The 26647-nt window shown below is 33.3% G+C and overlaps 5 protein-coding genes across 5 annotated transcripts; 2 read left to right on the forward strand and 3 right to left on the reverse strand.

The window, feature by feature from the left end:
* Positions 1-1682: 1682 nt before the first annotated feature.
* LOC8276372 (josephin-like protein) lies at positions 1683-3182 on the reverse strand. The gene is made up of 2 exons (XM_002525560.4): positions 2441-3182; positions 1683-2274 (listed from the first exon to the last, which is right to left on the reverse strand). Exons 1-2 carry the CDS (start codon positions 2543-2545, stop codon positions 1816-1818), a joined length of 564 nt encoding a protein of 187 aa, XP_002525606.2. The 5' UTR covers positions 2546-3182; the 3' UTR covers positions 1683-1815.
* A 3199-nt stretch (positions 3183-6381) lies between these two features.
* Positions 6382-6932, reverse strand: LOC8276373. Its single transcript, XM_002525561.4, has one exon. It carries the CDS (start codon positions 6758-6760, stop codon positions 6476-6478), a length of 285 nt encoding a protein of 94 aa, XP_002525607.1. The 5' UTR covers positions 6761-6932; the 3' UTR covers positions 6382-6475.
* Positions 6933-10388: 3456 nt separating this feature from the next.
* On the forward strand, positions 10389-12345 carry LOC8276374 (cytochrome P450 86A1). Its single transcript, XM_002525562.4, has one exon. The coding sequence runs from the start codon at positions 10536-10538 to the stop codon at positions 12069-12071; it is 1536 nt and encodes a 511-aa protein (XP_002525608.1). The 5' UTR covers positions 10389-10535; the 3' UTR covers positions 12072-12345.
* A 91-nt stretch (positions 12346-12436) lies between these two features.
* On the reverse strand, positions 12437-16480 carry LOC8276375 (sodium-dependent phosphate transport protein 1, chloroplastic). The gene is made up of 10 exons (XM_002525563.4): positions 15981-16480; positions 15399-15506; positions 15087-15242; positions 14725-14940; positions 14281-14490; positions 13912-14049; positions 13621-13722; positions 13431-13496; positions 13256-13340; positions 12437-12906 (listed from the first exon to the last, which is right to left on the reverse strand). Exons 1-10 carry the CDS (start codon positions 16392-16394, stop codon positions 12809-12811), a joined length of 1593 nt encoding a protein of 530 aa, XP_002525609.1. The 5' UTR covers positions 16395-16480; the 3' UTR covers positions 12437-12808.
* Positions 16481-24559: 8079 nt separating this feature from the next.
* On the forward strand, positions 24560-26152 carry LOC8276376. Its single transcript, XM_002525564.4, has one exon. The coding sequence runs from the start codon at positions 24699-24701 to the stop codon at positions 26043-26045; it is 1347 nt and encodes a 448-aa protein (XP_002525610.2). The 5' UTR covers positions 24560-24698; the 3' UTR covers positions 26046-26152.
* Positions 26153-26647: the final 495 nt, after the last annotated feature.

The raw sequence follows: 26647 nt of genomic DNA on the forward strand, positions 1-26647 counted from the left end.
AAGCTGTTTTAGAGCTTTAAGCTGTGGATAATCCAGAGGAAGAGAGAGACAGGTAATATCTCCTTTTGTTTGGTGAGTACCCATTTGGTAAAATCTGTTTGGGTGGCTTATCCAAAACCTTTTTGATCCACACACACACACACACACACACCCCTCTTTCCTTATTCAAGAATCCAGATGCAATTTTTTAGTCCTACTATACCAGAATATAAGCTAAAGTTTCCAAGATGAGTTGTACACAGAAATTAAAAAGTTTGATTATCAGGCTGAGCATTGAAACATGAATGTTCTGATTCTGAATTTCCTAATATGAACCTTCACAGCAAGAAAACCTTTCATATGGGGCTGGAAAAAGACAAGAATAGTGTAAGAGAACATAGAAGAGCAAACTATTTTCCTTATCATGATAAACAGGTGCAGTATCATTTGCATGGATATGTCCAAAGAAAATCTCATAACTAGCTAGCTTGATGTTACTGCTGATGCATGACATATTGCACTAACAACAAAAATTTTACTAGCCTACTACTCTTCATTATTTGTAGAGTTGCATATCAGACATGAATCTCAGCAACACCTTCCTTCCTTCCTTGTAAATAAATGGTCAAGGCTAAAATTGCAGGCAGTATCTAGACAGACTTATTTATCTGATATTGCTACTCAAATCTAAATATTGGCAACCCATATCAGGAACCCCAAAATCTCTATCCAAGCACGCAGATGATAATTCACTCTTCCTATCTGCAGTAACAGTGTCTGTTCGACCAAGGCCAGCTAAACCCTGCGTCGATTTTCTTTTCGACCTTTTATTTTCCGATGGGATTGCTTTGATTGTGTTAGGAACCATACTGTCCCGCACTTCCCTTCCCTGACTCATCATATGTGTGTAGTAAGCTAGCCAAGTTCATGGAAGCTACTATAAGTAAGGAAGAAGCTCTAAAGCTCTTCAAACAAAAAGGCCATATCAGCATTTACAGTGCACTCCCTTAAATCTACTGGGCTAAAGAAAAATTCATCCAATTTAATTGATCAAGAAGCTTAATGAAGTTTCCAAAACATATTAGAACGTGCGAGATACAAAGAACAAGATCAACTGACATCCAGTAAAGTTCTGAACAGAACAGAAAGAATTCTGCTGCATGGCGATTCCAGTCAACCAATCTCCTTCATGATACAACCATACTAATTACAAAAACTAATAGCACATTCTATTGACTGCTACTCAGTTCTTAAAGTGTAGACAAGAAAGCTAAGACCCACAAGTGATTCATTAAATGCCACACCAGATCGTATTCCATGAATATGATATCTATCTAGTATGATGTATGGAATATATGACAAAGGTAGAGTATAAGAGTATTTCTATTGATTGGTTATGGCACGATTTCCAGAATTCAAATGATAAATTATGTTCTATTAGCTAATGAATTTTAGCCTCTAGAATGCAGTGCAAAACAGACAAGAAACCCACAAAGGAGGGCATGGCAGCACTTCTCCACTGTTCTATCATAGTGTTATCACCAACAACTTGAAAGTTATACTAAAAAGATCACTAATGCAAAATCTATATTTCTCTATTACGAGATTGTGCTATTATATAAACCCCTTTACTCATTTAATTCTATACAAAGGATTTGGTAGTCAGAAAAGAAAAATAACCAAATATTGTCAAGAAGGAAGAATTCTTCGACAGAGAAACTCTCTTGATTTCTTTTTGCATTTGAAGTACATATGCAACAAAAAATGGATATATACAAAGTCAAGTTCTATCACCAATTCACCACTCAAAACCTCCAAGGAATTTAGAAAGAAAAATCACTCTTTCTTATTCATGACAAGTAAAATCTCCCCGCCCTGACCAATAACATAGTCCAAGAAACCCCTAACCTCATCAACATCTTGAAAAGCCGAAGGCTCATGAAGATCACTATCTAAATTATACCAGATCCCGGAAATCTTCCTTAACGCAACCCAATGCCTACTCTTCCATAACCCAGCATACCTTCTAACATGAACATTAAGAACAATACCGAACATATTATCATCATCGAGATCAATTGAAGAAGCCCCATTTCGCCGGTCATGCCAAACTACAATCTTACCCTTGTCTTCAAGTGCAGAGATTAAAACATTGATATCGTAGTTTCCAGTAAGAGAATTATGATGTGGCTTGAAGACTATAGATAAAGGCGTCCAGTTCTGCTTGTCTGGACATTCCAGAACTAGTTTCTCAGCAATTGCATCCAAGATTGGTCTTGTAAACTCATCCTTTTGCTGGATTCGATCGCATGGGTAGTCATAAATGTGATTGATTAATCAGAAAGTTAGAAACTTTAACTTTCTTACGGTCGTTTTCTTGATTAATCGAATAAATTAGATGGATTGGAAAAGATAAAGAAAACGGAAAAAGAATAGTGTTTTTCTTTTTTATTTATATTACCTGGAAGAGATTGTTGAGGGCATGCAAGAGGCAAAACTGCAACCTTTGCCTTTCGTGATAGACTCGAGGATCATTGCTCGCCATCTCAATCAGTTCCTTTGACATGAAATTTCTTTTCGATTTCTGTTGTCTTCTCTGAAAAAGCGTTTAGCTAGTAGGGCATTAAAATAGTGAGCTAACGCATTCGACATTGATACGACAGCGTTTGACTGAGCCAATGTCTAACATTCTGCTCTTAAATTTGACCAAAAAAATCTTCTTTAGCTTTGTCTTTATTTTAAATTTCTCCCCACGCTCTGTTCAAGCAGACTGTCAAGTGGGTCTGCTCTAATCCCTCCACAACTGCCAGTAGTTCCATAATACTGCACCTTCTTCTTTATCTAATACTTCAATTCTTGAATGTCTGTTGGGGTTATCAATCGGTCTCTATTTAACTCCAACACCTACACAGAGCATTGAAATCGGCTTTTCGAAACAACAGACAAAATTTTACTAAAGATTTTACAGGCATAATGACCCAAAAAAAAAACAAAAAAAAAATCTGAGGCGACAGTAACAAGAGAGACAACGGTTCTGAGAGCTTTGATTTTATTTCATCAATGCATAGGGAAAAATTTGCAGACATAATCCACTCAAATTTTCACATCATGGAGTTTAGACAACCTCGGGCGGAGGTTCTTTCGATGTCCGTTATGTCAAAAAACTGTGAATTTAACATACTCTCGTTGCTGGTTTTGAAATTGAATTTTGATTGTGTAATACTGTAACCCAATTCTGAGCAAAATTTAATTGAACAGGCAGGAAGGTTTCACTTCTTTAAATGGGTGGACCAACCTTATACTAAAAGTGTAAGGGAAGTTACTGTTGTGATTCTTACAAAGAAACTGTTTTGTTCTTTGAAGAAACTGTTCGAAATGTTTTAGATATTGAAGAAGTCATTCGAGATGTTTCAGATATTGTGCAAAATTTGATTGAATAGGTAGGAGACTGTCACTCCAATATATTGATGACAAAGATTTCTCTACATTGGTGATTATTAGCAATTATAAAAGAAAAAGAAAAATGATTCAACAAGGTTTTATGTCAAGCTATGTTAGGACTTGATTGAAATATTTATTTGTTTGATATAGAAAATTTTAATTTTTCGACAATTTTCTTGATCGGGTCAACGAAATTATTATTAAAACCTTTCTTATGAAACGAAACTCCTAAAAATAATATTTGAATAATGGTTAATCGGAATGCATCTAATTTATTCGAGTATATATATTTTTACATTGGAATGGTTAAGGAAACTTAGGACAATATGTAACACCCTTAGTTATAATAATAATTATATATATATATAAAAAAAAAAAAAAACTTTTTTTCTCCCCTCCCCCTCCTCCTTTTCCTTCCTCCCTTCCTTCTCCCTCCCCCCGTCGACTGTCTTCTTCCCCGCCACGGCCACGCCGCCTTCCTCCCTTCCCACGCTCTGCGGCTCTCCTTCCCTTTCCTCCTTTCCGTACCGAAGGTGGGAGTTGTCTTGGCTTGTTTTCGGCGATCTGGCCGGAATCGGACTCCCCACCCCCGAAAACCCTTGAAGCAACCCTCCTGTCGGAAATCCTTGCCGGCAGCCTTGAAAGGTGTCGCGTGAGCAGCGACTTTCCGGCCCCGATCCGCCTTCCGGCCACTTTCCGGCCAAAACTCTTGTCCTTCCGGACTCTCCGCGAACTTGAGCTTCGTAGGCGCCCGGTTGAATTCGATTGGCGGGACCGGACCCAGTGTTTTCGGGCCGAAATATTTTAATTTTCAACTCGGTATAATTTTATTAGACTCTGAAAATTTTTGTTATAATATTAGAAAGTTATTGAGGCTATTAATTGCTTGTGTTGGGTAGTTTAAAAATAAATCAAATTGAATTGTTTGGATTGTGGTGTTTTGGAGTCGGGAAAATATTAATGCAGTTCTTGTGGCCTCTGTTATTAAATTCCAGCATGTCCGATATGTTTTTGGCAGGTCCTGGACCCGTTTTACGGGGGGTAAATATTCGTAATTTAGGGAGGTTCTGTCAAATTTTCAGTAGAATCCTCGAGTCCAATTTAATTCTAGGCAATGACCTTAGGGTCTAAGTTTAGGAAAAATTTTCGAATGTCTATTAATTGTATGTCTTTTGTTATTAGATAATTCAGCCTTCCCTTGCCGACTCCACCCGAGGCGAGGAGCGGATCGTGGAACGATCAAATCTGTGAGTTAAAGTCATTTAATCTTTGCGCTATTGCTAGTCCGATTTTAATATGCTATTTAGAATTTGTGCTTAATATGATTATTAGTATCGCAAGGTAAATGATTTCACTTGATTATTAATATTTGAAATAATATAAATATTATTATTAGTATGTTATAATAAGATAAGCGTTATTATTTTTCCCTCGCAAATTGCACGTTGTTTTACCTTAAATCTTTAATCTTTATTTCCGATATGTGTTGGTTGAGTTCATCGGATAATGATATTTATTATATGTGATGATTGCGAATTGGGAAATGTGGCTTGTAGAACATGCCACCGATGGCCACCAGAATGATCATGGACATGTAATAAGATATTTATGGGTTTGCCACGGTCGAGCATTGCTCTGCCAGTCTTATTGGATTAAGAGAGCCGAATGGCTACTAGATTTCTTATTTGGATATTTAAGTGACCGGAGGTAAGGTCCCAGTCTTATTGGATTAAGAGAGCCGAATGGCTACTAGATTTCTTATTTGGATATTTAAGTGACCGGGAGGTAAGGTCCCTGGTCGAGCATTGCTCTCGGGGCGCCAGTCTTATTGGATTAAGAGAGCCAAAGTGGCTGTTAGAATTTGGGGTTAGGGTTCTACTTAGCCACACGTCCCGTGAAAGTAAAAATGTCTTTATTTATTTACACTCTCCTTTTATCATTTTATTATTATGGTGTATGATTTTATATTATGACTGCAATTATATTCAGAAATTGGTATATTGTTTTGAATAATTAATATATCATGTGAAGGTTGCAAAAGCCCTTAGATTATTTGATTTTGACTCACTCTAGACCGGTTTCGGTTGTAATTTTTTCGGTGTGAGTTAAAGACTTTCAAGACACCGACAGTCCGACTTCTTCTTTTTCGGACTTTTGTAATTATCTTGTACTTGTATACTTGTCATTTTTACTCTAGAGTATCCGCAGTAGAAAATTTTAAAATTTGTATAACTATTCTGACTCTTGTTGGTAGTTTGATGATGTATTATGCAAGACAATTATGACTATTTTATATTTGGTTAATTGTATATTTGGATTTGCGGGTTGGTAAGGCTTACTACGGGTTTCGGTGGCCTTAAGCCTACCCATTCCCTAGTGCCGGTCACGGGCCCCCAGAGTGGGTCGTGACACAATAGAAATATTATTTTTATTGATTATTAAATGTCATAAAGACCACATTACAACCAAAAGAAGTCCAGTAGCTAGCAAGTGATGCATTGTAGAAAGAGTGATGAACAATCAAGGCTATGAAACTTTGTTATGCTCTTAATTATGCCGTCAAATATTTAAATAAGCTTTTTAGTAATCTATAAAATTGGCTTAACAATAAGTAATGAACCTCAAATTATATAATAATTAGAGCACAAATATAAATTTAAGTCTCCTCCTAAACAAAATTATGGGATTCTTAGATTGCTAAATATGGCATTTGGAAAATCATTTTCATATCTTCTAAGGCTATTAGAATTAGAGTGAGTGGAAATTAAATAAGACAAAGAAGTAGAAGGTCATATATATAAAATGAATTGATTATATATATATATATATATATATATATATATATTAGGTTACACATGGAACTAGAGAATTAATTAAATGGTAAAGTAGTAACAGAGGTAGCTGTGCAGTGCAAGGGACTGAAAGCACATTCAACTTAATTAAAAGAGTTCAAGAATCATAAACCCATAATCATCATCATCATCATATCTAAAAATGGAGACACAAAGAGATTCAGAGAGAGCAGACAAAGATTAAAAGAAATAGATAATCTCATTCATTTCTTGGCGAACAGGCCACCGAAGCCACCGAAGCCGCCATTCTTCTTCTTCTGGGGAATTGAGACAGAGTTCTTCCTGCCAGAGGTGGTGCCACCACTGCTCTTCTCCTCTACTTTCTTGAGGATAGGATCAGTCTCGTAGAACTGGTCTTCCTTGGTTAAATTGCCAAGAACCCAATCAAGAAACCCTTTCTCTTCTTTACTGCCACCAGCTCCTTTAGCTGCTGTTGCTGCGTACACTCTAACTGTTGGAGCAGCAAAGGCAATAGGAAGAGAAGCCATTGTCTTCTTATCTTTCTTTCAAGATGTGGAAGGTATAAAGGATAGTGAAACTACAGGGAAAGATATGGCTGTTGTAAATATATCCTCTTTTTCTTGGATTTCTGGGTCTAAGTAATTCCTTTAGCCGTTGGATTAGTGTTGAGAGATGGAGGAAGTGTTTGTGCCACGAGCTCTCCACAAGTGGCTTATCTTCATTGCTGGTCTTTTCTTTCTTTTTCTTTAAATGGTTTTAAAAATCCAGAAGGGGGTGTGGATATGGATATGACATGTGGCAAGATGATAACCCATGAGCCTTTTGGTGACAATACCTTTAGATCCAATGTATTATGCAAGTGTATCTCAATTCTTATCACAATAAGTAGGCCTGCTGTTGAGATGCTGAGCCCAAATTTGAAGGATTGAAATTTGCACTTTGCTAGGCTTAAGTGCAATGCCTCATAATAGAGGCCTAGAACCAAAAGCTTAAGCTCCCAAGTACTAGGTACGCTTAGTAGCATGGCAAAAATGTGTTCTTCCTTATTAATATGTTTACTCGCAGTAATTGTGGTCTTTCGGGAGAATCGATGACTACATCTTTGATGCACTTGCTAGTACTAGTATATACATCTAAAAATTCTTAATTGGCTAGTTGTAAATAGTCCAGAAAATGAGTTAAACCACTTGCGAGCTATTCAGAATTTGATCCAATAGAAATTTATTTATAATTATTTATTTAGTTAGATAAAGTAAACTTAAACTTAATTTACAAGCTTAAGTTTAATCATGTTCGACTTGTTTGTATTTGTAAATTAACTCGTCTATGAGCTCATGAGCGGGCTCGTGAGTTGACTTATTTAAAATTTCAAGAACTATTTTATGAGCTGGCTTATATATAAATTTGAACATTACTGCATTAATCATGAATTAAAAACCGTTAAGATCTCAATAATAAGCTCGTTTGTAGCTTAATAATATATTTTATTTGATATTTGTTTTTAATATGTATTTTAGATTTTTATTTTTATCTTATTTAAAAAATTATATTATTATAAATATATGTAATTTAACAAGTTATTAAAACATATAAAATAAATAATTGATAGAAAATATACAAATACAATGATTATTAAGGTGAACCGTTTAGCTTAATACACATGAATATATAATAACTAAATTAGTAAAATATTATATTTTTTATAAACATTTGAATCTTAATAAATATGCCTGCTCACATTTGAATCTAATTTAATGTTTTCTTTCCTTTATTCTACTTTAAAGGTTATATTTTTCTTTTCTTTTCTTTTGTTCTAAATTACAATTACTTTTTCTTAATTGTTGATTTAAAAAGTAATTTGCTAAAAGATTTTTTTTATTAATCGACATAAATGTCAACATGTACTATTAGATTACCACTTTCTTCACTTGAAATTGTAAACATTTAGAAAGTCTGTAATGACTTTATTTATTTAAATTAATGGCATCAATAATTTGAGAAAAAGAAGACTAAATTTCTTAAGCTATATGTAAAGTAGTGTATCAAAGTAAATAGAAAAAAATAAGTGATTTTAATATTTGGTAAAGTTTGAAAATCTTATAAAGTTTTTTCCTCTATTCAAATAGGTCGAGTGACGTTTAAAATTTTTATGTAATTTTTTTATAAATATTATATGAAAATATAATTAAAATTTGAAAAATTCTTATCAGTTTAGATGTATGTCTCCATATATATATATATATATATATATATATATTAAATCAAATCGGTAATTGACATATATTTATTAGTTTTAAGTAATGAGTACCCGTTAATCATTTAGTATAAAAATATACAAATATGTACTTTCTTATTTATTGTAGTATATAAAGACAGCGTAGTTAAAAATTATTTATTAAAATCTTGGTTGTTGCCACGTGGAATGTACTGGCACTACTTTTTTCATGAAAAACAAAAGAAATTGGAAGTGATTTGTTGATGTAAGATAGCCAATTAAGATCCCAAATTCAAAAGGGTTGGTGTAAGTTTCCCTTTGAAAGGGCAAGAGGAAACTACTTTAGGTCCTTATAATGTTTCTTCCAATTAATCAACTTTTCCTTTACTTAGGGCCAATAAAAACTAATAGAGTCAAATTAATTCCCCCATTTAAGTCTAAGCAAATGTTCATCCTTTAGGGTTTTTCTTCAGGTTTTAGAAACAAACCCATTTTCTTAGTGTGGTTAGACCCACTTTTAACTACTCTTCATCCAGAAACTTAGTCCGCAAGAATGTCAAGAAAATTAAGGCCACTCGAAAAGCTTCTTCTATAATGCATGCAGGTTTTATAAACTATAATAATTAATCATTTTTTCAGTTTTACTATATAAATAAAAATTCACCGATACGAAAGAAATGACCCGAACTTAAAAATTTTATTTTCTTTTAATGACCCTAAAATCAAGTAATTAAGTAGATTATAATTTCACTTTCTTATTAATTCTTTAATGACTTAGAGGGTGAGTCTTGGAAAAACAAAGTAATTTCTTTAATAACTTGTAAATCACAAATTATATATAAGGATAATTATATATAGACTGCTTTTTGATTAATCATGGAAATAAAGTATTGCAATTTTTATCCATAAGAAACCACGATCAAGCACTCATTTTCCTTAAAATGGAATCTGTTGCTATTGCTAATTAATTTTTAAAAACAACTTGATATGAACACCCAGAAAGAGAAAATAGAAAAAAGAAAATATAAATTAATTTACTAAGACGAGAGAGTAAATATGTCTTTTAGCTTAACCAAGATTTTGAGTTCGAATATTGGGTATCCAACTGCGTTAAAATTTTTGAAAGAATGTTTGTCACCCGTAAGAGTTCTATCGGACATATATATATATATCAAAACAATAAAATATATATATTTAAATTGTTAAAAAAAATTAAAAATAAAAACATAAAAAGAAAAAAAATGTTTATAAGTTTGGTGCGACCAAATAGATCAAAATACCCTATAATTCCACATTTGGCAATCAATTGAAGTGGAGAAACAATAGAGAAAACTTGTTTATCCAATAAATTAACCAAAGTACACCAACCTTTATACCCTATAAAGCAACTACTGATAGCATTAGTGGTGATGAGCATTTTTCAAATTTCATTAGTGGGTCTTTTTTATTTTATTTTAATTCCTTCTATTTATCTGTTCATACCACCATCTATATATAACAATAATCTTTTTAATTCCCACTATTTATAAAAGTACGTAAATACACTAATTTACTAAATCTGTTCACCAAAATTAAAATATTTTATGTAAATTATATGAATTATTAAAAATTAAAAGGAAACTGTCTAAGAAAAGAAATCAATAAATTAATATTTTAATATGTAGAATGAATGCTAAATATATAAATTTTATTATCCGTCTTTTTTTATTTATTTATTCTCTTCTATTCGCTGTGATATATATAGGTAAACCAACGGCTTAGTTATAATACATATTTCATTTTTTTTTTACATAAAATAAGTTTTTTTTTTTTTAAATATTTTTAATTCAATTCCCTCTATTTGCCAAAAGTAAGACCACTAGCAATTACATGGTTTTCTTGTATATTCTTTTAGCACAGTTCTAATCAACCCAATTGCATCAAACACAAGTTTACAAATTTTCCCAACAACTTGTTCCTAAAAAATTTGTTTTAATATCAAACTATATATATATACAACACCTTTGTATCATCTCTTTCACTGTCCAGGCAATCTTCTATATTTCCATCTCTAAAACATACAGACATACCTAACCCTCACACCACTTATGGAAACACTGCCTTTCTTCTTTACTCTAGCAGCTTCTGTCTCTGCTTATCTCTTTTGGTTCTATCTTTTAGCTCGTAAACTTACTGGCCCTAGAGTATGGCCTCTAGTAGGAAGCCTCCCTGTTCTTTTCAAGAACAGGAGACAAATCCATGATTGGATTGCTGGCAACCTCCGTGCAACTGGTGGCGCGTCAACTTATCAAACGTGCACTATTGCTCTTCCTTTCTTGGCTCGCCGGCAAGGATTTTATACAGTCACTTGCCATCCGAAGAACTTGGAACATATTCTTCGAACCCGGTTTGAAAACTATCCTAAAGGTCCTCACTGGCAGAAAGCATTTCATGATCTTTTAGGTCAGGGAATCTTCAACAGTGATGGAGAAACGTGGCTAATACAGCGTAAAACTGCTGCTCTGGAGTTCACGACTAGAACTTTAAGGCAAGCCATGGCTCGGTGGGTGAACCGGACAATCAAGAATCGGTTGTGGAGCATCTTAGATAAATCAGCTAAAGAGAAAATCTCAGTTGACTTGCAAGATTTGCTGCTTCGGTTAACCTTTGATAATATATGCGGACTAACCTTTGGAAAAGATCCTCAAACACTTGCTCAAGAAATGCCTGAAAACCCTTTTGCTATTGCCTTTGATACAGCTACTGAAGCTACTCTTCAAAGGCTTCTTTACCCAGGTTTCCTATGGAGATTTGAGAAGATTTTTAGCATTGGAGCAGAGAAGAGGCTGCAGAAAAGCCTCAAAGTGGTTGAAAACTACATGGATGATGCTATAGCAGCACGCAAAGAGAATCCATCAGATGACTTGCTATCTCGATTCATGAAGAAAAGAGACGTAGATGGCAACCCTTTTCCAATCGCAGTTCTCCAGAGAATCGCTCTGAATTTTGTTCTTGCTGGCCGCGACACATCTTCCGTTGCTCTTAGCTGGTTCTTTTGGCTAGTCATGAACAACCCTCAAGTTGAAGCGAAAATTGTCAAGGAAATATCAAATGTGCTTAAAGAAACACGCGGCGATAACTGTCAGAAATGGATTGAGGAGCCCTTAGATTTTGATGAAGCGGATAAACTGGTGTATCTTAAAGCAGCATTAGCTGAAACCTTGCGTTTATACCCGTCAGTGCCTCAAGATTTCAAATATGTTGTAGCAGATGATGTTCTGCCTGATGGGACGTTCGTACCGGCAGGTTCAACTGTTACATATTCTATATATTCCGTTGGAAGAATGAAGAGCATTTGGGGAGAGGATTGCGTGGAATTCAAGCCGGAGAGATGGCTGTCGCCGGAAGAAAACCGATTCGAACCACCTAAAGATGGCTATAAGTTCGTAGCTTTTAATGCTGGACCAAGAACTTGTTTAGGTAAGGACTTGGCTTACCTCCAGATGAAGTCTGTTGCTTCAGCTGTACTTCTCCGTTACCGGTTATCTCTGGTTCCCGGCCACCGTGTGGAACAGAAGATGTCTCTTACATTGTTCATGAAGAATGGCCTTCGTGTATTCTTGCATCCTCGTATTCTTGCTTAGGAGGGGGGCTGTTTTGTGGGCCTCTCTCTCTCTCTTTCTCAACTGTGCATTACTATCTTCTTGGCTTTACATGGAGGGAGGGGTAATATAGTCATCCAGTCATACACATATTCTTCTCCCTGTTAATCTTGGAGGGTATATAAGTCATTTAAATCATTTTGCTTTTCCAATGTTCATTACATTTGTTGTCTGTTGTTTCGAGTCAATTATTGTCTTTAATGTGATATGGGTTTTCATATGATTATGTCAATAAATATACACTTTATACTCTTTATGAACAATGAAAAAAAAAATTGCCCTGCATTTATTTAGTTTTTACAGTTTTCGGGTATCGATTAGAAAATGATGAATTTTCAAAGAAGAAATATCAGAAAAATCATAATATTGACTTGTTAGTACTGATTACAGGATTTACAAGCAGTAGAGATACTTTACAAATGTGTTCTTCCTTGATTGAAATGTATGCAGCTATTTCAGGATGCACTACTTGCATATGGGGATTCAATAATTATGAGCTCAATGATTAATGGGCATTGCAGAAAATTTGCCAATTTTTCAAGCTCAGGAATTTGAACGAACCTGTCTTTTATCCCTCCAATTGTATCTTCGTTAATTTTCATTTTCAATTTCTTTCATATATATCAATCTTCCGAGCTCTTCTGCTGTTGGCTTGTGGAAAGGGAACGCTGGTTGCTTGAGCTGCGCTGTCTGTATGAAAAATAAAACCTACACGAAAGTTAATCTACTATCTTCTCACCAGTTGAAAACAGGTTCCACACTACGGTTCCAACCAAGTAGAGCCCTACTGAAACCTTGAAAACATCATCCCAAGAACCTGTCAGAGAAATATAATAATCAGCTTATAATCCAATTTCATGTCTTAAATTTCAGTAAAGAGCGTGCTAGTGGCACACACGTAAAGCAGGCAGATGGATAAGCTTATTATTCCAAGCAGGCTGTCCGACCTTTTCTTACCAGCTTTGTTGAAATAAATACAATGTGAAGGTCCAATAGTCTTAGTTAAAAAATTTAATATCAAGGTGGCTAAAAATGGAATTCTAGATATTTGAATTGCAGGATTTTCAATACCATGTCATGGAACTATTTCATTGGAAAACTTAAATGGTTAGGCGAGACTTCAAAATAGTTTTATATCTTTAACAGAAACTAGGCTATGTTCTTACCATGTTGCAAGATGTAACCAGTAGCAGCTGTTCCAAATACCCCTGCTAGCACTCCAGCAGTATTGGATAGACCAAGCAGCACTCCCTGATGCATAATCACAAAGGTAATCATAAGTGAAACTAAAAAGGGTCATTATGAATATCCATTAAGAGGTCTAAATGAAACAAAACATACTGAATATCTAGGAGCAATATCTTGATGATTTGAGTACAGTCCAGACTGAGAGAATGCATCAGTTCCCTGTGCAAAAATATGGAAACAGTTATCACAAGGAAGGTTGATTTGAGAACAATAGATCTTGCAATTCAAGCAAGAAATGCATATTTATTTTTTTTCTTTCAAGGTTTTAGTGTAAAAAGCAAACCTGGCTACACGTCATGCACAATACAGCCATTGCAGGAGAATTAATATGGCTCAACTGAGTTAGGAAAAATGCAGGGCCAAGAAATCCAATTGTTTGCATGATCTGCCAAGGACAATACAGGGTATGCACTGTTAGCCATAGAGAGTTGAATGAGGAGATCTGACCAAATGCATTTTTTCTTCAAATGAAATGTCTCATGTGGGAGCCAGAGTAAACAAAGAGAGGAATAAGGGATTGAGAATTTCTGCATTCAGGATTACCATTAGACTTAAGAAACTGGGCAATTAATACCTTACGAACAGTTGTCACAGAGTAGCCTTTGCTCACAAGTGTATCAGCTATCCACCCTCCAAGATTTGCAGAAAATGCCATGGTAAGCCAGGGCAAAACACAGACAAGTCCAGATTCTGTAAGATCGAACTTCAGGACCTATTTGACCAGACAGGAAAAGGATATAACAAAATCAGGATTCGTGGTTTTAGAGAAAAAGTTGCCTCTATGAGTGTGATGGGTCGTGAACTACATCCTCCCTTTATTTACAATATGTCAATAAGAAACTCAAAGAAAACTGGCAAGCAATTAATAAAGTATTTGTAATGTGTTCTAACTGTCACAGGCCTATAGCTTTGAAGCATACATTCAAATGAAAGAAACACTCACTTGGTTATAATATGTGGGCATCCATGTTAGAAGAATAAAAGTGCCCCAATTATGACAGAAGTGAGACACTATTAGAGCCCATACAGGTGGCTTCGACAAGATTAGTCCCCAAGGTATTACTTTGACAGGTTCCTTGCAAGCACTGTTTGCAATAATTAGTTGCTTTTCTTCTGGCCGGAGCTGTGGATCATCAAGAGGCGAACTATATGCCTGTTGAAAGAAAAAGAAAGAATGTAACATTTGGAACTGAAACAAACAAATTGAATACCAGAAGCAACTCAGTATGATATTATTCTCATACACAGGAAATGTGTCAAGAAAAAATTTAAGCTCATGTTAATCAAACTCCTTCAATGACAAAAATCTTAATGATATTTCACTTCTAACTTCCAGAATCATGTTAACGAGAAGTCATAATAGCATGCTAAGACCAGTGAAAGTTACCTTATTTAGCCATACAGCAAACCAAATTGTGCCAAGAGAACCAAAGGAGTAAAAGACTGATGGCCATCCAAATTGATGAATTAAAAATGGTGAGAAAGCAAGGCCAGTGACTGATCCAAGGTACATGCCACTGTACACCAATGCTAATGATCTACTCCTCTCAGATACAGGAACCCATTTAGACAGAATATTAGTCATGGCAGGCATAGCAACACCCTGCAACACAACCACACTAAATGAACAGACATCACATGAGACAATTCACCATATATTCTGTCCTCTAGTTACATTACATATTATAGTGACAACATTCATTAACATGTGCAGAAAGCACATCCAAGAGCTTTTACTAAAGGACTTACTTCACCAATCCCCATAAAGACACGAACAACAAGTAGGAAAGGCAAGCCAAATTTTGCAGCAACAGGGGTTAGAGCTGTTGCAATAGACCACCAAACTACGCCAAATCCCAGAACTAGCTTCCCTCCCACTGTGTCTGCCCAGATTCCACCAGCAATCTGTCATCGGTAACTAATTAGTTAAGAAAATAGAGAACATGCCCCTTCTCATGTTTATCCTCCCTTGTACATGCAAGTGCAAGAGTAATACCTTGGATGTAATTCAGAAAAGCGAAACGAATATTAAACAAGTTAATTAAGAGAAAGCTTAGTTACCTGGGTGAGGAGGTATCCCCAGAAAAAAGAAGACTGAATCAAGCCAACTGTTGCTGGGTTCCAGTTGTACTCAGCGGACATGGGAAGTATGGCAATACTCATGTTTACCTGCCAAATAGAAACTGCTCAAAATTACTGCTACAAGGGCTACAAATTCTTAAAAGCTAGCATTGTCAAAATTGATGCATTGCCAATAAGAGATTCAGCCTACTTTACTTTTATTAAAAGACTGAACTAATTCTCGAGACACCAAAACAAACATACCACATTAAATATCACAAACCTACAATCTAATGTCCAATGGTTGCATCTTGAAGTACTTGAGTATTTATTCTAATTACAACAAATTAATAGATGAATTGACAGTATGTTACTCATAATGTCTGGCTTAGCTGTCCTGGAATTCACTCTGGGGCAGCGAGTTCTCAAGTTGAAATCTCAAGTCTAACAAATAATTGCAGAATTCCAGCAAACCACATAAGACTAATTTCATTAAATGGAAAAGATTCTGTGCAATTCTATTGCTAAAGAGAGAATAGAAATCACATATAAGCAAGAAATGAGAAAAGAAAAAAAACATACTCTATCCATATTGCAGAGAAGAAACGCAGAGAAACACAAGATCACAATAACCCATCGTTTAGGGAATTCTTCCCACCAAGGCAAAGAACTCTCCGAATCATTCCCACTCAAAGAATCCTCAAACTTCACAGACTCCGGTACAGACTCCGATATCTTATAACGCTCTGATTTAACATCCGCATGTACTTTCACAAACTCACTCCTACTCCTACTAGACTTGTGCGCAGAAACTCGGAAAAGGCCACTGCACGAGCCCCCTTCAGGTTGAAGCCGAACCACCCGAAAGTTGAAAGATTCTCTCGGCTTCAAATCGGGAATTATCTGGCCGAAACTTTTCTTGGGGACAGAGATGTCGGTCTTTCGGGGCCGAAAAAGGGGAGCGGAAGAGTAGTAGAGGAGAGCTCTAGCGCTCATGGTGAATTGTACAGAGTGTTTCAGGACAGCATCTCTTTTCTGCCCATGCAATGTATCGGCAGATATTTGAAAGAGTGCTGTTTTGGAGAGGAGTGGAGGGATATTTATTTTATTGGGATTGGTAATGGTTTATACACGTGGAGTTCTGTGATTGAATAGTATTGGATTTTGTGTCAGTCAAGGCGATGAAAGAAGGAAATCTTGGCGGGTTATTTATTAACAGAAAACGGTTTATTCACTCTTAGGTTCAGGCCCACCTTTAACATTCAAATAATGGGCTGTTTGGTTCAGCCCTAAGGCTGGCCAATCAGCCCAGAGTCAGGATTTCATCTTGTGCAACCATTTTCTTCTTTCTTATTCTGATAGCTAGAGAGTCAACAAATTTGCCATTTAAGTGAAGTAAGCATCATTTTGTTGAAAACTCTGAAAATTTCACACACAAGAACTTAATATAGTTGTTATCACCCAATTAAAGACTCTTGTTTGGATCATATTTTTTTAAAATTACTGAATTTAGAAATTCGTACGACCAGTTTCGATTAAAAGATATTAAGATTTAATATAAAAATTATAAAACATATTAAGTAATAACAATACATACTTTTTGTGCTTCTAATCCACATCAACACTAATATGATAAATTTATTATGGGGAGGGATTGAATTACCACAATAGTGTTCTCTCTTTCTCTATTTCCATTGTTCATCTCTTTCAATTCCAGCATTTTAGGACTCACTTGCAACTATTCTAAGAATAACTATGAGTTAAAAGACAATGAAAAAGCAAATTACCAACTACATGTACATGATAAGAGTTGCCACCAGAAAAGGAAACAAAGGCCAATTATCAATGCACTATTTTATTATTGTTATTATAACGGCCAATTGACCTTCTTTCTCAAGCCCCCACAACTATCTAGGGGCTTCTATATATATGTTAATTAGTCTTTTAGAGTTATGAATTAAGATTGGAAAAATTAAACTTAAAACTTTATTTAATTTAATATACGCATCTAAAATCAGATTGAGCTTGTAAATATTATTTATTTATTTGAGATATTTTTATTTCAATCAGTAAAATGTGAGGTATTCTATATTTAAAATTATTCTTTTTAAACATGCTTATGCCTCTAATTTTTTTTAGTGATAGTCGATTAGACACCTGATATTTCAACTCTTAGCTCTCGCATTTCTAATTTATAATATTTTTAAAAAATGTAATGTTAATATCAATAAAAATTCTTTATACCCTTTCTCTTTTTAAAAGTCTTAATGTTTTTTTTTCTTTTCATTTGAACACCAAGAATATAAAATTAACTTTCAGAAACTACTCGAAAGCCGAAGAAATTTTTTCACTGTAATTAAAATAGTATTTAGCTCTTTAAAAATCAACTATTTCAACTAAAATTTACTTTGATTATAATACTTGAACAAAAAAATATCGCATTAGATGAATTTAATAGTATTAACATATGCTGGAAAGTATTTAAAATAAAAAAAAATTATAAATTCAAGTAAATAATAGATGAAAGTTAAAATTTAAATATGCAAGTATTTAATTAATAAACTGCTTTTAGATTATAAATATATGCATCATCCTAAAAATATAATTCATATGATTGCGTATGTCACATGTTTAGTAATTATGAAAAGTTCGAATTTAAATACTTGAGGTGTCAAAGTTGAAATTTTTAGACATGCAATTGATTAAAAAAATAAAAAAAAAATATTCAGGACTATTAATAATGCATTTTGAGAAAAGAATTCCTGCAATTAAAGAAGAATAAAAAGAAAAAACAAAAGAATTGAAGAGGAAGGAAGAGAAGTGGGTCAGAAACATCAATACTTGATGGAGAGGATGGAGCCCCAAAGAATCGATGCTTCATTGAGTCTCTTTTTATAAATTATTCAGCCACACTTGTCTTTTTCTCTATCATCGAACTAGCTTGGCCTAGCTCATCCATGGCGAAAGTACAATAAAATAATCTTTTTTTTCTTTTAAATTTCATCATCACTTAGGAAGCACAACTGAAAAAAGCAAAATAATAACTTTGGGGCTTACTAAGTTAGAATATGATGGCAATGATGTTTGAAACCGTTACAACATCTTTAACTATATAATAAAAATAGTCATCTCTTTGTACTTATTATAAAAATTATATTTCATTTATCTTAAAATAAATGAAATATACGACCAACTCAGTTATTCTGTTATAATTTCCCGATAGCTCAGGGATGCATGGATAGTCTAAATTCTTATGACGTTATTGTGGGGATTTTGCATTATTGTAAAAATTTATTTGATCTTTATGGGATTTTATGTTACTTTTAGAATTTATTCTGACTTTTACACCAAGCCTCAACATCAAAATAAAATATTAAATCTTAGTATTATTCTCTGAAATTAAAATTTTCTCAAAAAATTCGACATTTTAATTTGATAAAAAATTTCAGAATCTCTTTTATTCTATTTATAGTCATCGTCTAGTTGATATAAGTTCATCTAAAATAAGTAATATATTAATTTATATCCAAGTGATTTATCATCACCTCAACTATTGTGGATTCTCTAAATTATATGTATGAATGCCGCAACCCTATATATATATATATATATATATATATACACACACGAAAGTTACTCTCTTTTCCTTTACCATTTTCTTTTTACCTGTATTCATGAGATTCAAAGACTTGATTATTAAGGGTGTTCTTGTAGTGGGACAAATGGCCAGACACCACAATCAACAAATAAATAAAGAGATTAGCGAAGCTAAAAGGGAAATGATAGAGAAGTTGAGCATGCCCCTTCTTAAAGGAAGTTGACCACATCTTTGTTTTAGGTCTAATTTGTTAATGTTAAGCATATCTTCATTTCATTAAAGTGGCTCCTACTTTTCTACTATTTCAATTATATCTTTCATTTGTTATTCACAATTTATATATTGGACTTGCCCTTTTCATTAGAATTAGAAGAGAGAACAAAAGGTGTAAATACTTTATATAAAAAAAGACTTATTCTAACAATTAATTACCGGTGAAAATTAGCCGAGTCGGTTCGAACATAATAACGTTGAAGTTCAGTTCTGTAAAATTATTCTAAATGTTAATAAATATTTTAAATGAATATATATGAGTTGAAAAGTGAATCTAGTTGAAGTCGAATTCGATCCATTATGAATGATAAATCTTTTTAAAGGAACGGTTGAAATGCATCTTGGGTAACTAAATACACATTTCAAGCCTCGAAACTCTTGAAATTTAAGAACAGTGAAGAGAAATAGGGATTATTTATTGGGACAACATTTTGGAAAATAAACATTGCCAATGCACATAAGGTGCCATCATTCGACTTGGCCATACATATAACTATATATATATATACAGCAATTGCAAAGCCACGCACGTGTCATAGAAATGATAGCAATATGCATGTTTTGCAATGTAAAGATCTCAAAAAGAAATGATAGCAAATGGGAGTATTAAATTAAATTGGCCAACCAACATAGAAAGAAAAGAAAAGAAAAGAAAAGAAAAGAAAAGAAAATGGTTCACCGCCTTTAATGACTATAGTATAAATTATAAATAATGTCGGCAGCTTTAATTTCCTTTTCTTGTGGAGGGTAGGGAAAAGGGTGCAAAAGAGTATTAGAATGTAAAATTATTGGGTGAGTCTGAGCAATTTTGGTTGGTTCTGTAAGACAAGAAATGGTACAATTATATGCATTGATTTGGGTCTATTTCTTTTTTGTGAATCTGGTTTTGTTTCCTATCAATTATTAAAAAAAAAGAAAGATATTAGTAGTAGGGAATTTGATTGAGTCTTTTTTTACTTCTTTTTGTGTTCTTGAATTGAGTCAATAATAGTCAAAAGTCAAATTTATTTTCTTAGTTATTTGGCCTTTTCTTTTTCTTTTTCCTTTGATTATTATTGCTATCCCAAGAAACTTGATGGATGATATATTTGACCAACCGGGTCATGAACATAAATGGGTTGAAGGAAATATAATCATAGATGTTGATTTCTTCAAAAGGTTTATTCTTGATATTAAGTATAATAAAAAATACATTTATAGGGTTAAGAAATCAGTTATTGTTATCAATTGCTTCACACTTCGAATAGTGTTAATTTTTTTTTTAATATTTAATATTCAAAATTAATCTAATTAATTTAAAACGTGTATGGTTGTGGATGGTAAAATAATATATCTAGAGTTCTAATACAGTTGTATATATAATATATATAGAATTTCAAGTTGATGTATAAGAGTTTAAGAATAAATGATGATAATTTTAAAAATTTAGACTACAATAATAATTCAAATATTAAAATTTAATCTTGAACTTTATTTGAAAAATAGATAATGATTTCTAATTAGTACTAAACCATTGAACCCACATATAATACACAATTAGCATTTTAATTCACATGAAAGCACATTATTTATTGGTTTAAGCAATTAATGAACTCAAATTGACAATACTTTGAAGATAAAGGCATTTAATTAATTTGATAAGTACAATATTATAAAAATTACAGGAATGATGATTATTATAGGCTGTATACATAGTTTTATTGAATGAAAAGGCAGACAAGGAGGGATCAATAGAATAATTATCAACCCATAGAAGATTATAGTACCCCACTCAAAAAGCAATCCTGTATCCTTGTAAGATCATGTGTCCCACTTTAAAGTACTGAAAGCTTTGAAGTTGAAAGAAAAAAGAAAGAAGATAAAATAAAGAAAAACAAAACAAGACAAACACAACCTTAGTTTTACAATTATTACAGCCTTTGTTACCTGGTAAAATGTCTATGCCTGGCTACCCACTTGCCATTACTTGATCATACTCTCTTTGTGATAAGAAAAATTACTGAAAAATGACATCCCATCAGCAAACTGTATTATCTTTGTTCTTGTAGTACATATGAATACATCTAGAAACTTCATAAGATAATTGCTTATTAAGAGATAATTTACTTGCTAATTCTTCCTAGTTTATGTTGATCTTTGGATAATTACAGATTACCTAACATGTTTGTCAATAGATAGGACAGGTTAATGAAAGAGATGGAAATTAAAATGAATTTAACCTTAGTTATAATTAACCTGCCCTAGGCTAGTTATGACTTTTTTATGAGCTTATCATGGTTACTTCAATTATATATATATCTAAAATTAAGACCATTTCGATATTCTGAACTTTATATTTTTTAAATAAACAATTTTTATTAAGTCATTTTGAAAAAAAACATGATTTATTTTATTTTTAAAAATATTATATTGAAAATAGCGATAAAATATAAAATATAAAAAACATCTGGCTTTGATTTCTTGAAGAATATTATACATCCAATATATAGAATAAGATATCAAATGTGACATAACTTTTTTCAATTAATTTTTAATGTTTTATTTTCTTTTGAATTTTGATAAAAATTCAAAATCGTTTGTTCAAATATTAATTTTTCAGAATTTCTATAAAATTCAGCTTCTTTCAGAATTTATTTTCGGAATCGCTAAAAAGAATAAAATAAATAAGAATTATGATTTCTATTCTGAAAGATTATGTTGACGGGTTTAAAAAAGGTAATGCGATGAGATTGTTTAAATATATATGCTTTATGCAATAATCTGTTAAAAAATTTAAAATTTAATGATAAATAAATTAAAATATAAAATTAGGGTTTTTTTCAGAGAGAATAATGATAGGGTTGATATTAATGTGAGAAACTAGCTAAGGGTTGAATAAATAAAGTTTATTCTATTTTCAGAAGCTAAAAGTATATAAGGATCAATGTTTAATCTAATTGATTACTGTAGCAATTTGAAAGGCAATGAATCTGAGGCCACAGCCGAACGACAACACAGAAGAAAACAGCACTCTGCATATTTTGCCCTAAAGTGGCCACAGCAGTGACTGCTAGTTACCATGTTAGTGAGTGAATGCTACAAATCTTTCTTTTCTTTCTTGAAGATAGTTCCACTAGAATCCTCAAATCTTATATATATAATTATATGTACAAGAATAATTTTACATTGGCCACTTCTCCTCATGTCATGGATGAGATTCGTTGTTGTCATGCAATAGAATTCCAAAAAGAAAATAAAAGTTTTGTGTATATATGTGCAATTAATTACTTTTTCACTTCAATTCTCTAAATTTTTTAATGTGGGGGATGAGCAACAAGAACAAAGGAATCATGTGATACGTAGAACATGTGTTGGAAGAAGCCAAAACAAGTAAAAGAAAGACTGAAACTGGCAGAATTGTAGGCATTGGATTCTCCCGATTGAGAGAAGGGGCATCTCATGGCACTATGTACTACATCCCCATTTATACCTTTAAACAAAATTATTAGAAGATGGTTCCCTCCAATTCAATCAATTGTTAGACTTCCTTGCTTCCCAAAACAATGATATATTTTAATAATACGTCTCTTTTTATCTATTTTGATTTTTTAATTTTTTTTTATTTATATCGTTCGAAAGGTTTTGAATTTAAGTGTCTTTTTATCTATATCTATCGACATTTACTGACAAAAATTTATTATATTCTCGCCATTTTATTATATGACCGTCTCTTTTTCAAATTAAATTTTATATATTTAATGTAATTTTAATATTTTTATTTTATTTTTATATTAAAATAGGTAAATAAGTTACTAAAAAAGTGATAATTATATAAAATGGAGGAAGTAATTTCTGAACCGGAAAAGAAAGAAAATAAAAAGAGAAAGTAGTAATTGGATTTTTGTTTGGCCGCTTAACTAGGAATCATGCACGTGTTAAGATCAATTAATAGCCACGTTCATGTCTTATCTAGCTATAAGGCAATTTAGAATTACAATCTCCTCCTCAAACCCACATGCCAAATCCATTATTCTTGCATATTATTATTCTTTTTCCTCATTGTGAGTTGACAAATCCATATTTGAGCAATTCTCTTTGCCACTCAAATTATATAATATACCATTTTTATTAATTTTATCTTTAATTTTTAATTTTATTTTATCTAGTCCAGATGTATATCTCTATCTATACATTAAATAGATAAATAATTGATACATATTTATTAGTCTTAAATAATAGAGTATGTATCTATCATTTGATGTTAAAGCATAAAATAAATATATATGCGTGACTCTTTTATTTATTATAATGTATATACATGTTGTATGTAAGAAATTCTCGTCAATCTGCATCCACATATTTAGTCCGATATAAATACATATCACAATTTAAATAATATTTAAAGTTTGAGTAACCAATTCTTATTATAAATAAAAGAGAGAGAGAGAGAGAGGGGGAGAGAATCACCCATGGTTGTTTAGAACATTTGGAGTAAGTTAGGTGTGGTTTGTCTCTAGCTGAGCAACAAATAGTCTCATGCTAGCTACTTGTAGGAATTGCCATAGAACAAGAAAAATTGAATGATGAGCTAAAATCAGATCATAAAGTGAGAATAGTAGCTAAATAGTAATCAATGAAGCAAAATTACTAGCTTCTGTCAGATTGTATATAACAGACAGATGATGATAGCTATAGAAGGCCAACAATTTCAATTCTTAAGCTAAGAAACTGAAGAAGTGTTATAGCCATGAGTGTTTTGTATCCCACATCAAGGTTCTGAACCAAACTCATCAGGTGCACCTTACTTTAAAAAGATGCTAATCACCCAGCAAATTCCAGGTATGCAACTTCTATTTTCTGCCTATAAAGTTTGGCTTCAAAAACCTTCTGCTGGAAAGATGCTGCATTGCCAATCAACTACAACTAGATACCTTTTACAATTGCTTTAGACACGAACATGATTCTATACACATCTTGCAGTAACTCATGACAGCATCCTGGAAAGAAAACAAACAAAGTTAAAAAGAAGCACAAACAAAGGGACAAATTAACAGGGAAAGGTATTGAACTGGAAGCTTGGATCATAGTATATATGAACAGTTGCTTTCGGTTAAAGGTTATTTTAACTGACCGACTTGCTGTTATGTACTATGATATCAGAATTTCTGATGAGAGTGACGGGCTATTTTCATCTCATCGTTAAATAAATGATACGTATTGCGTTTCAGCAATTGTAAAATAGTAATATATATCATAAATTTTATAATTATTTTATATGTGTCGTTATGTAATAGAGAATTAATAACTTAATTTTTATTCTAAATTAAGAAGAGGGTATTAATATCATAATGTAGCATGCATTTAGTACAGAGATAGAAGTGGAAGATAAATAAATAATGGCAATGTATAATATGAAGTTGCGTTCCACCCACTCTTAGCTTTATTCTTCCATGCCCCCACCCTACGTCAGCTTCCTTTTACATTCTTTCCTTTCTCTTTGCTACTCTCCTTTCCTTTCTTCTTCTTCCATCATTCTCTCCACCTATCACTTTTCTCTCTCTTTGTTCCTTGAGCAATGCCTCATTGGTGAAGCTGAAGCAGAGCTCAAGCTGCTTCAACAACAAATGGCTACAGGCATAGTATCAGTTTTCAATAAGTTCTTTTCAATCTGTGTCCTCCTTCTTCATCTTGGTTGCTTTACTTTCACAGCCAAAGATCAGCATCAGCCACCAACCAGGAAACGCAAAGCCTCTCCTCCTCCTCCTCCTTCTTCTTCTTCATCTCCATCCCGTCTAAGAGTATCCCACAAAGCTCTCTCTTCTTCTTGGTCATATCTCAAACGTATCTTCTCCTCAAAGGCACATAAACCTATCTCACAAGCTCAATCTCCAGCACCGACTCTTGCATCGGCAAGATCATCTCAACATTCCATTGTCACCGTGGCCGTCCCTCAAGAAGATCATCAGGTATCCGATATCACTCCTCCACGTAAAAAGCCATCTGGGTCATGTCAGGAATCCGATATCTCGACCAGTAATGGTCAGTTCTTTCCTCTGAGAAACGATATCTTTCCCTGCACAGCCTGTGGTGAAATCTTTCAGAAACCTCAACTTCTTGAGCAACATCAAGCTATCAAACATGCTGTATCAGAGCTTGTAGATGGAGATTCAGGGAAGAATATAGTGCATATTATATTCAAAACAGGTTGGTCTTGCAAAGACAAGAACCCAGAAATCCATAGGATTTTAAAGATCCATAACAGTCCAAAGATACTATCAAGATTTGAAGAGTACAGAGAGCTTGTCAAAGCCAAAGCTGCAAGAAACAGTAGTACCATAAAAAGAAGGGACGAGAGGTGCATAGCAGATGGTAATGAGCTCTTGAGATTTTACTGTTCGACATTTATGTGTGATTTAGGCGTCAATGGGAATTCAAGCATTTGCAGCCAGCAATACTGCAGTGTTTGTGGCATAATCAAGTCAGGATTCTCACCCAAGTTGGATGGAATCTCTACACTATCAAGCAGTTGGAGAGCACACGTGGCAGTACCTGAAGACATTGAAGAAGAGTTCAGGTTTATGAATGTAAAAAGGGCAATGTTGGTTTGCCGGGTCGTGGCGGGTCGGGTCGGGTGCGAGATGGAGGTGGAAGAAGAAGTGAACAAGGAGGATGGAGGGTTTGATTCTGTAGTAGGGAGGGGTGGCAGTGGGGTCCATACCAGATTGGATGAGGAAGAGTTGCTAGTCTTTAATCCAAGGGCTGTGCTTCCTTGTTTTGTGATTGTGTATAGTGTGTGAGAAGGTGAGTGTGATGATGATTATGATCATGATCATGTAATGTGATGATCTTTTTTTTATTTAACTTCTTTTTCAAATATATATATATATATAATGGGTTGTGATTATATTTTGTAGTGTGGTTAGTGATGGTGTTTTTCTTTTTGTTAATTTTTCACATGATCTCTGACCAGAAAATGCTCCCATGATTAGAGGGAATTAGATGTGGATCCCATCTAATAACCTTGTGTTTTTTTTGGGTCCAAATCTTAGCCAAAATATATTTACAATGTAGAGGAGATGTGATGTAAATCATTTTCCATTTGTGTTTATTTTATTTGGTTTCCCTAAGAAAGGATTTGGACAACTAAAGTATATGTTTAATTGTGGATTTTGATAATTACATAGAGATCTATTTATTATGGAATTCTTAAGTGTGAAAGGGAACTATTGAGTGAAATAGTATTTTTAGAAGAAATATGAATATTTTATTAATAAAAATTAATAAGTATATCGTCATATAAAAAGTAAAAATAAATATTAAATATCAAGAAATAATAATAATTAATTATGTTAATGAAGTAATAAATTATAATTATACGGAAAGAATGTTTCACTCGATA

Source organism: Ricinus communis, chromosome 1, assembly GCF_019578655.1.
Source record: "Ricinus communis isolate WT05 ecotype wild-type chromosome 1, ASM1957865v1, whole genome shotgun sequence".
Classification (NCBI taxonomy): domain Eukaryota; kingdom Viridiplantae; phylum Streptophyta; class Magnoliopsida; order Malpighiales; family Euphorbiaceae; genus Ricinus; species Ricinus communis.

Excerpts from the sequence above, each read along its gene's own strand:
- LOC8276372 (XM_002525560.4), bottom strand. The coding sequence starts at position 2,545 with ATGTCAAAGGAACTGATTGAGATGGCGAGCAATGATCCTCGAGTCTAT. Across the intron at positions 2,275-2,440 it reads CCCTCAACAATCTCTTCCAG|CAAAAGGATGAGTTTACAAG; the intron begins GTAATATAAATA and ends GATCGAATCCAG.
- LOC8276373 (XM_002525561.4), bottom strand. The coding sequence starts at position 6,760 with ATGGCTTCTCTTCCTATTGCCTTTGCTGCTCCAACAGTTAGAGTGTAC.
- LOC8276374 (XM_002525562.4), top strand. The coding sequence starts at position 10,536 with ATGGAAACACTGCCTTTCTTCTTTACTCTAGCAGCTTCTGTCTCTGCT.
- LOC8276375 (XM_002525563.4), bottom strand. The coding sequence starts at position 16,394 with ATGAGCGCTAGAGCTCTCCTCTACTACTCTTCCGCTCCCCTTTTTCGG. Across the intron at positions 13,723-13,911 it reads CTGTGACAACTGTTCGTAAG|ATCATGCAAACAATTGGATT; the intron begins GTATTAATTGCC and ends TGTCCTTGGCAG. Across the intron at positions 12,907-13,255 it reads TGGTTACATCTTGCAACATG|GTTCTTGGGATGATGTTTTC; the intron begins GTAAGAACATAG and ends TTTCTCTGACAG.
- LOC8276376 (XM_002525564.4), top strand. The coding sequence starts at position 24,699 with ATGCCCCCACCCTACGTCAGCTTCCTTTTACATTCTTTCCTTTCTCTT.